The 9,045-nt window shown below is 36.2% G+C and overlaps 1 protein-coding gene across 1 annotated transcript; it reads left to right on the top strand.

The window, feature by feature from the left end:
• The first annotated feature begins 4,696 nt into the window (after positions 1–4,696).
• Positions 4,697–6,191, top strand: LOC114371498 (protein MAIN-LIKE 1-like). The gene is made up of 5 exons (XM_028328915.1): positions 4,697–5,071; positions 5,185–5,439; positions 5,519–5,590; positions 5,680–5,844; positions 5,946–6,191. Exons 1-5 carry the CDS (start codon positions 4,697–4,699, stop codon positions 6,189–6,191), a joined length of 1,113 nt encoding a protein of 370 aa, XP_028184716.1.
• Positions 6,192–9,045: the final 2,854 nt, after the last annotated feature.

The raw sequence follows: 9,045 nt of genomic DNA on the forward strand, positions 1-9,045 counted from the left end.
GTGTCCCACATGAGCACCTAGGTTTGCATTGAAACAAAAAATAAGAACAAACCTACCTAATGAGTCCCTATGTACACAAATCATGAAGATGTTGGGTGCATGAGTGATTTTACAAAAGAGTGTTGCACCACTCAACACATTCATCATACCACCTATCATAGGGATTTGGTGCCTAATAATACCTATTTTAGGCACCAACAAAGCACAAGGATTTAAGCTCTTGCGAACCAAACCCTCACACACTATAGTCTTCATTTCTGAAGCGTTCATGGCTAAAGTGAGTTGTTAACGTCTTGTGAGATCAAGAAGAGATCCATTCCATCTAGTTTGGTTCTTTCATTTGAAGGATCAGGTTACGTCTCTCCTTGACTCAGTTTTCATATGTTTTTACATATTTTTGTAGCATAATCATGAGTTCCTAAAGCATGCTAGAATAGGGTTTTCTAGTTTGAGCTAAGGGCATGTGTCTCTTATACTTTCATTCACAAAGGATCCTAGGGTTGGGTGCCTTAGTCTCTTTTTTCTGGATAGGAACTGAGATTGACTGTGATTACTTGTAAGAACTCAAAGTACATAGTGGAAATATAATTCAGGTTGAATTAGATAACTGGAGTAGCTTCTCTATAAATAGAGAGTGAACCAGTATAAATCTTGTTGTTCATCTTCTCTTGAATCTTATCTCTCTCTCACATTCTTTATCAATTTGTTGAGTTTTAAAATATTTCTTTTTAAAGAAATTTAACAAATGGATATTGTGTACAGGTAAATGATTAGATATTGGTCTAAATAAAAAATTTTGTGATACGATCCTTGGAAGCGAAAGTTTTTCAAAACTGTTTTTAATTTTGATTAGTTTGTAAAACCAATTCACCCCTCATCTTGGTATATGAGATCCATCATCTTTTTCAATTGGTATCAGAGCTACATCTTGAGAGTTGCTCAATATCATAATTTTTCAAAAATGGGCTATAAACAAATCACTTTCAAAGAGGGTGTTTCTCTCAATCAATAACCATTGTTTGAGGGAGAACATTTTTCTCTTTGGCAAAACAGAATGGAAATCTTTATTTAGTCAATTGTTCCCGGCGCATGGAATGCTATTGTTAAAGGGTCGTTTATACCAATTGAAGAAGTCAATGGTGAAAGATGATGAGAAAAGAATAGTGCAACATGATCAAAAGGCTAAAAACATTTTAACTTTTGGTTTATCTTCTGATGAATTTTTCTGTACTGCAAGGTGTAAAAGTGAAAAGGAGATATGGAAAATTCTTGAAGTCGGTCATGAAGACAGTGTGGATGTAAGAAGAGCAAGAAAGCACACCCTTGTATCCGAATATGAAGTTTTCCGAATGAAGAATGGTGAAACCATTTCAGAACTTCAAACAAGATTCACCCATATAGTGAATCACTTTTTTGGTCTTGGAAAAATGTTTGAAGATGATGAGCTAAACATCAAGATCCTCAACTTTCTTACAAGAACTTGGGAACCAAAATCACAGTGATCAAGGAATTCAAGGACTTGGCATCAATGTCGATGGAAGCTCTCTTCAGAAAATTGATTGGGTATGAACATGAGTTGATTCAAAAATCTCAGGTAGAAGATACAAAAAAGAAAAGAAAAGGGATTGCACTCAAAGTTAGTTTCTCAAAGGAAGATTGGAAAGAAAGCTCTAGTGATGATGAAGATGTAGAGAATACTTATGTTTATTTTCTCTTTGGATTTATGTTTTTAATTGTAATAGTTTGGATTTTAAATGACCTTTGGAGAGAGCCAATACAATTTATTTTATTAGTATTATTATCTATCTATGCGTTGACTGTGAAAACATTAAAGTTGTGATACATTTTATCTTAAAAGATTTTTTTAAAATCTTAAATATTATAATTCGCTTGCTTTATTTCTACAAATAGATTTATGTGGGGGGAAAGGGTGTCACACCACTCACAAAACAACACCAGCCCATCCCTCAACATCTAAGGTGAGTCTTCTCTTTTTTGTCTCTGGTTCATCTTGATTCTCTTACTTGTCTCCACTTTCACACTTTCAAATTTTAGAAGATGTTGAAGGATGCTAGTGAGAGAGGGAAGTTAGGGTTATAGAAGGGTACTTTTGTCCTGTGGGAGGTGTGGAAGCAATTTCCTGAAAGTTGTAGCTCATATCATTTGTTAGTATGAGCTAGATCATGACAAGGCCCAATAGGACATGCTACGTACATATAGTGGATCATGACATAGGCCCAGATGGACATGCCACATATATGCAAGGAGAGAGTTGATATTGACCACATTGCAATTGCTTTTGGCCCATACCAAAGGGCAGACCCTTTTTTTTATCCAAAAATTTCCTTTCCATGGAATCATGATTCTATTGAACTATTTTTCTTAAAAAATCAACAACAAAATCACGATTATGCTTATGTTGTGTGCCTTGACAAAATCAACAATGGAATCATGATTCCATTGTATCCTTCATCAGACATAAAACAACACAATGGAATCGAGATTTTGTTGAAAAAAAATACATAGAAAAAATCCGAGAAGAAGTGTTGGGCGAGGAGAAGGGAACAAGCAAAGGAGAAGGGTTTTGGGCAACCGAAATGGAAGGAGAAGGGAAGTGAAGGACTAGGAGAGGGGGGAGGGAGAAGGGAAGGGCACAAATAGGGGGAAAGGGATAAGGAGAAGGGTGCAAATGGGGGGAGAGGAGGAGAAGGGGGCGAAGAAGGATAAGGGGGCAATAAGAAGGTTGCGCATCAAGTTGATCCGCAAGAAGCTTACAGATCAAGTTGATCCGCAATAATCTATTTTAATTTTAAAAAGTGAAAATTAGGTTATAATTTATGAAAAATGTTTTTTAATTAGGGTTTAGGGTTACGTTTGAGGCTTTTAGGCTGAAGTATGATATTGTATAATGCTTGTTTAAGATATTGGTTTCAAATTTGGTTTTTAGGCTTTTTGGTTTGTATTGTATTATGTTTGATATTGTATAATGCTTGTTTAAGATATTTTGATTGGTGTGAATTTATATTTTGAAGGTTTCAGTGGTTTATTACTTTATTTATATCCTGTATGCTAGTGAATAACAAATTGAAAATAGGAACACAAACTATTAAGTTGTAGCACTACTTTGAACACAAACTATTAAGTTTTGCTGAAAGTTTCTCCTAGTTCTGTGTTTGAAACCCTTAAATTTAGTCACTCATTAGAATCCAAAAAGCATGCTAAAAAAGATTAGAACCCTGTAATCTTTTTTAAAGGCTACTCATATGGTGCTTCTCATGTGCCTAAAAAAGATTAGAACCCTTAAATTTGTTGGACCTTGTGGCCTCAATAATCTTAAGAGGGATAGGCTTAGAATGCAAAAGAAGCAACAACAATCAATTTAATAATGTTCTATAAACATGCAAGGAAAAATTGATTGCAATAACATAAATGAGATAAGGGAAGAGAGAATGCAAACACAGTTTTATACTGGTTCGGCCACAACTCATGCCTACATCCAGTACTCAAGCAACCCACTTGAGATTTCCACTATCTTTGTAAAATCCATTACAAAGTCTGAACCACACAGGGACAACCCATCCCTTGTGTTCAGGAATCCTTTACAACAAGAGACTCACAGTCTCTTAACCAATCTCATTGAATAAGAAGAATGGAAGAAGAATTCTCTCTTCAAGAGAAGAATATTACAATGAAGATCATGTAAGAATCCTTATAGATTTTGCAAGTGTTTGATCAAGGATTTCTTGAGACAGCATTTGACAATGAAGTTCTTTTGGAATCTCTCTCATTGTCTTTTGAGAGGATAAGACATTTTTTCCAAGCAAAACTCTCTGCATAAAATTCGTGCCCAAGTCACCTATTTATAGGCCTTTGATGGCCATTCACAAATCTAATGAAAAGATGTGACTGTTGGCGATATTCCTTGAAAATCCTCTCTGGTAATCGATTACAGAATTAGTGTAATCGATTACACAGTTGTTTTTCTTGAACAGTTGTGACCCTTCATTTAAAATTTGAATTCCCAACGTTCAGAGTCTCTGGTAATCGATTACATATGATGTGTAATCGATTACACACTTTCAAACCATTGGTAATCGATTACATGTGGCTTGAATGACTTGAAACCTTTCATTGTGAGGCAAGGCTTGATCTTGAAGAAATCTTGAATCAAGGCTTTGTTTGTTGAAACAATCTTGTATTAATCTTGAAGCAAAATGAGCCTTGTTTAATTCTTCTTTTGACATCATCAAAATCATGTATACATACATTCACAAAATTTAGACAAGAATTTCTGATGGTGCTTCTCATATGCCTGATAGCAGTAAACTAATTAGGTCCAAAACTTCCTGAAATTGTTGTATAATAGATCATTAACCACAAAACAGAATCATAAACTATCTTAGCAATAAGAGAAATAAATGGTGCCACTCGGATGCCACAAAGCTAAACCTAGCTCATCCATGACATAGCTAAAAAATATGGACAAAAAAAGTGCAATGAGTTCAAGTGGAGTTGTATCATTGGGAAAAACTAATGATTCATGGGACACTTCAATTTTTTTTTATCCCATTTAAAGTACTGAACCCAACCATTAAGTAGTCAAACATTGATCCTAGATTTAGTAAGTTGAACTAGTTAATATTGTGATGAATTTGTGTGGTTTAGTGATGGAATTTGTGGTAGATATTTGCAGATCATGGTTAGGACTAGAGGCTTAGGTCTTGCCTTAGTTAGGATTATTGGCAGAGCTTTAGGGAGAGAGGATTGTCATGATTCTAGTGATGCTCCCCAGCAGCGAAGGCCTACCGCATCGGCACGTAGGCAACGGGGAGTTGTCCTTGTTGCCGAGGATGAGCCTGTGCTACCTGCGGACGAGCCTGTGGTACCTGTGACTGACCCTGTGGTAGCTGCCAATGAGCCTATGGTAGATGCAGACGTACAGGACACTGGTGCAAACACTGGTGTAGAGGCTGCTGCAGATGAGCCTGAGGGCTTTCTAGGTGGACTGCGTGACGCATCGGTGCTTACCGAGTATGCTGACCATGTTGCAGCTAGCGTATGGAGCGGAGAGGTATTTATAATTTTCAAATTAAGTTATTTGTTAAGTAAGTGTTATTATCAAAATTTTTGTTCCTTTAACATATTATGTTAATAAATTGTTTGTTCCTTTATACTTCAATTCAGGAACGACCTGAATTGAAGTTATCCTCCCATGGGAGGAAGGTGCAGAAAGTAGGTAGGCCTATTCATGCAATTAAGGGGTTAGTTGCTAGCACAAGACTAAGTCATCTGATCACGTGTTCAGTAGACACTGGTGATCAGGAACTTATATTCTCGTTTATGGAGAGGTGGCACAGGGAGACTAGTAGTTTTCATCTTCCCATGGGGGAGGTTACCATCACCCTTGATGATGTGGTGTCTCTTCTTCATCTTCCCGTTGTTGGTGCCTTCCATAGCTTCTAGCCTCTGCATGTCGACAAGGCGGTGTTGATGTTGGTTGACTTGCTACTGGTCTCAGGAGAGGCAGCCAGGGCTGAGACAGGACATTGCCATGGACCATACGTATGCCTATCTTGGCTACGAGATATATGTCAGTGCAGATGTTAGGTCGTACATTGGACAGCTGCAGCTCATGCCTATCTTCTTCATCTTCTAAGTTGCACTCTTGTTGCTAACAAGAGTGCAACCCATGTTCATGTTGTCTTCTTAGACACTTTGCAAGACCTCAGTCAGACTGGGAGGTATGCATGGGGAGCTGCTGCCCTGGTGCATATGTATGATCACTTGAATGATGCTTGTATCAACAGCAGCCGACAACTTGCTGGTTACGCCACCTTGTTACAGGTAATTAATATGTTTTTCATAAGTTAATTACAACAATGTTTTAATTAGGGTATTTTAGACGTTCATTTCAAATTTGTATGATTTGCATGTAACCTTTGTAGTGTTGGATATATAAGCACTTTCCGTCAGTTGCGGAGTGCATCGCTGATCCGGACTACGATGAGGTGTCTCCACATGCATGTCGGTGGATTTCTATGAAGAAGACTGTGAAGACCATATCTACAAAGACCTACAGGCAGCATCTGGATCGACTTAGGATTCTTGATGTCTGCTGGATGCCTTATGGGGAGCATCGACTAGTCCGAGAATTTCAATTGATTTCATGCTTTTTCGGTCAGCTCCGCTGAGGGCCCGTTGCTGTTAGACACTGACTAGAGAGGGTCATGCGGCAGTTTGGATACATCCAGAGTATTCCTGCACAACTTGTCAATTCATGGGAGTCATTTGATGAAATAGACGACAGGTGGATGCACTACTCATACCATCTTGCGCCAGCAGGTGAGATGTGTGTTGTGCTAGGTCAGTGTGCGCCCGACTACATTGACTGGTTCTTCGTCATTTCTCATCCATTCATGACCGCGGCACTACCATCAGATCCGCCGTACGATGCACCTGCGACGCATCATGCCGCATTTGTGGAGCCACATAGCCCCTAGGTCCCGGAGCCAACAGCTGCATCGACACATGCCTGTCTGAGGTGGAGCAGCCCAGACATGTAGTGGTAAGTTTGACTATTTGCGGGATATGTATCAAATGTCATTTACGTCAAATATTTTAATACTGATTTGTGTAATTTGTTTGTTTTCTATTTAACAGGAGGCTTGCCAAGCGATCGCTGAAAGGTTGGAGCGTCATCTCAACCTAAGGATAGTCACGCTAGGCATAGAGACACATGAGGTCATCGAACAATGTCTCAAGATTGCCAGGGGTGTCATAGAAGACCGCATTGTGTATGTGAGGTCTCGACGTAGGCGGCGCATGGATAAGTCATAGTTTATTTACACATTTGATATTATCATATTTGGAAGATCAATATACTTTTCTTGTATTTGAAAACATGTTTGTTTTTTATTGAGCATTTTGTATATTTTAAGTTATTTTGGTTTATAATATTAGTTTATAATATTAGTGTTAACATTTAAATGTTATTTTTAAATTACTTAATTCCAAATTCATTCAAAATTTGTCGAAATAGTATGAATGTCATTCGAAATGTCAAAATAATTTTTAATTTAAATTCATTTGATTTTACTCTAAAAACATTGAAACATAAATCGCATCATTTTTAAATTACTTTTAATTTAATTTATTTTTAAAAATATGAATAAAAAAATAATTTGCTTTACATTATTTGACAACTTTTATTACGCATTTTCAAAGTTATAAGATAAATTAGTTTACATAAAACAATTAGTTTGATTTTTTTTAAAAAAAATAGACGTTGAAACCAACATGAGATTTTAATTTCATACAAGTAGTATGATCATAGATTTTTTTATTTATTATTTTGTTTCTTTATTTTTTTATTTTATATTTATTGTCTTTGTTTTTTATGTTTCTATACTTTTTGATTTACCAACAAATTTATTTTCTGGTCCAATTGGTATCATTTTAATTTAACGAATTTGTGGATTTAGGTAAACCATGAACACTAAATAATCATCATACGGTAATGGACATGAATTCAAACATTACATTAACTTCAACATAGTGGAAAGAAATAAATTTTGCATCAAATACTACAACTAAGTCATGCTAATTTTGCGACAAGGACACGTCGTCTTCCATTTCCATTACATGTTTACTAAAAACAGCCAAAATTTCTATTGGCCCAATTTTTTCCAGTAGTTAGACTGCACTAACACCTTCAGCACGTCAGCATTGGTTTTCAGTTCAATAATTTCGAATTTGATAATTTTATCTAAATACTCATAGTGACTTGGTTGTCGAAAAAACAATCGCCTTACCGTTTGTGTTTCATGAATACCATAAGGGGGAATCCCATGAAGCACAACTTGCTTGATCAAATCCTTCAGTTCATCCATGGTACATTTGGAAGGAATGTCAAACTTTTTGGGATTTTTTCCTATGAACGAGTAACCAACAAACTCATTTTGGTGTGGCATGTTCCACCTCCCATTGTAATATAGCAGGGCATCATGAGTAGGGGTCATAGTGGCTTCAAGTAAGTTTAATATATCATCTGGTGTTCTACCAATGGTGCATAATAACTCAATTAGACCAACACATGAAAATTGATGATTACACATTAACATTGTGTTAACATCATCATCATTTTTCAATTGCATACATTGAAAGTGAAGATGATTACCTGTATCTGTGAATGGATGTCGGTAGTAAATTTCATCCAAATATTGTTTGTCGATTAGCTGAAGGTACTATGTATTCTGGTTTTTAACGTTTGAAAATCACAAGCGTTAGGTACTCAAATGGGTACTAGAGTGGAAGCTTGAAAATAAACACCACTTTTGTTGTGAACAATGGATCCATTTGCAAAAATAAAACCTAATGTCAAGTTCACAATTGTCTAACTACTTGTTTCTCCTAAGAATGTCATACTTTGTTCTAAGAATTGGGTTAGGAGAGAACGTGTGATTTTTTACAGTGTTCGACTATGTCATATATATAGATGAGTTCAGTATCATTGCTTCAATTTTTTAAAATAAATACATATCCGTGCACATGGTTTCTGTTTGTGTTTTCAACTACACCAATGACGTGCCATGCTTTATCTTGCATCAGATCAGAATGTGTAGTCAAGTCTTACAATGTTCTATCATGCTTTGTGTTAACACGCATGCATTTCACAATGTATTGTCAACTCAGACAACGATTTATCATACATGCGTACTTTATTTTAGTTGCACCAATTAATTTTTTTCTTAATGCAAGAATTAAGTAATAATTTTTTTGTTAACGCAACAAATATACAAAGACAGATAACTCTAATGTCAAATTCAAATTCATAACGATCAGTCATTAAAAGGTACATGTTCAGTCATCATTTATGTCAACATAGTCTCTTTTGAACATCATGAAACTTTTGTAATATTGCATTCTACTAGTATATGGAGTTGCCCATAGCTTCGCCTGAGGATGACAATTGCTAGACCATAACAATGCTACAGGGGGGTAAAGAACAACGGTCTTTTAAATAAACATGTTATACTTGCAAAAAAA

Source organism: Glycine soja, chromosome 10, assembly GCF_004193775.1.
Source record: "Glycine soja cultivar W05 chromosome 10, ASM419377v2, whole genome shotgun sequence".
NCBI classification, from domain to species: domain Eukaryota; kingdom Viridiplantae; phylum Streptophyta; class Magnoliopsida; order Fabales; family Fabaceae; genus Glycine; species Glycine soja.

Bases quoted from the DNA above. Each gene is read 5' to 3' on its own strand.
- LOC114371498 (XM_028328915.1), top strand. From the start codon at position 4,697: ATGGTTAGGACTAGAGGCTTAGGTCTTGCCTTAGTTAGGATTATTGGC. The intron at 5,440-5,518 runs GTTGGTGCCTTC...TACTGGTCTCAG, and splicing joins CTCTTCTTCATCTTCCCGTT to GAGAGGCAGCCAGGGCTGAG. The intron at 5,591-5,679 runs GTCAGTGCAGAT...GTTGCTAACAAG, and splicing joins ATCTTGGCTACGAGATATAT to AGTGCAACCCATGTTCATGT.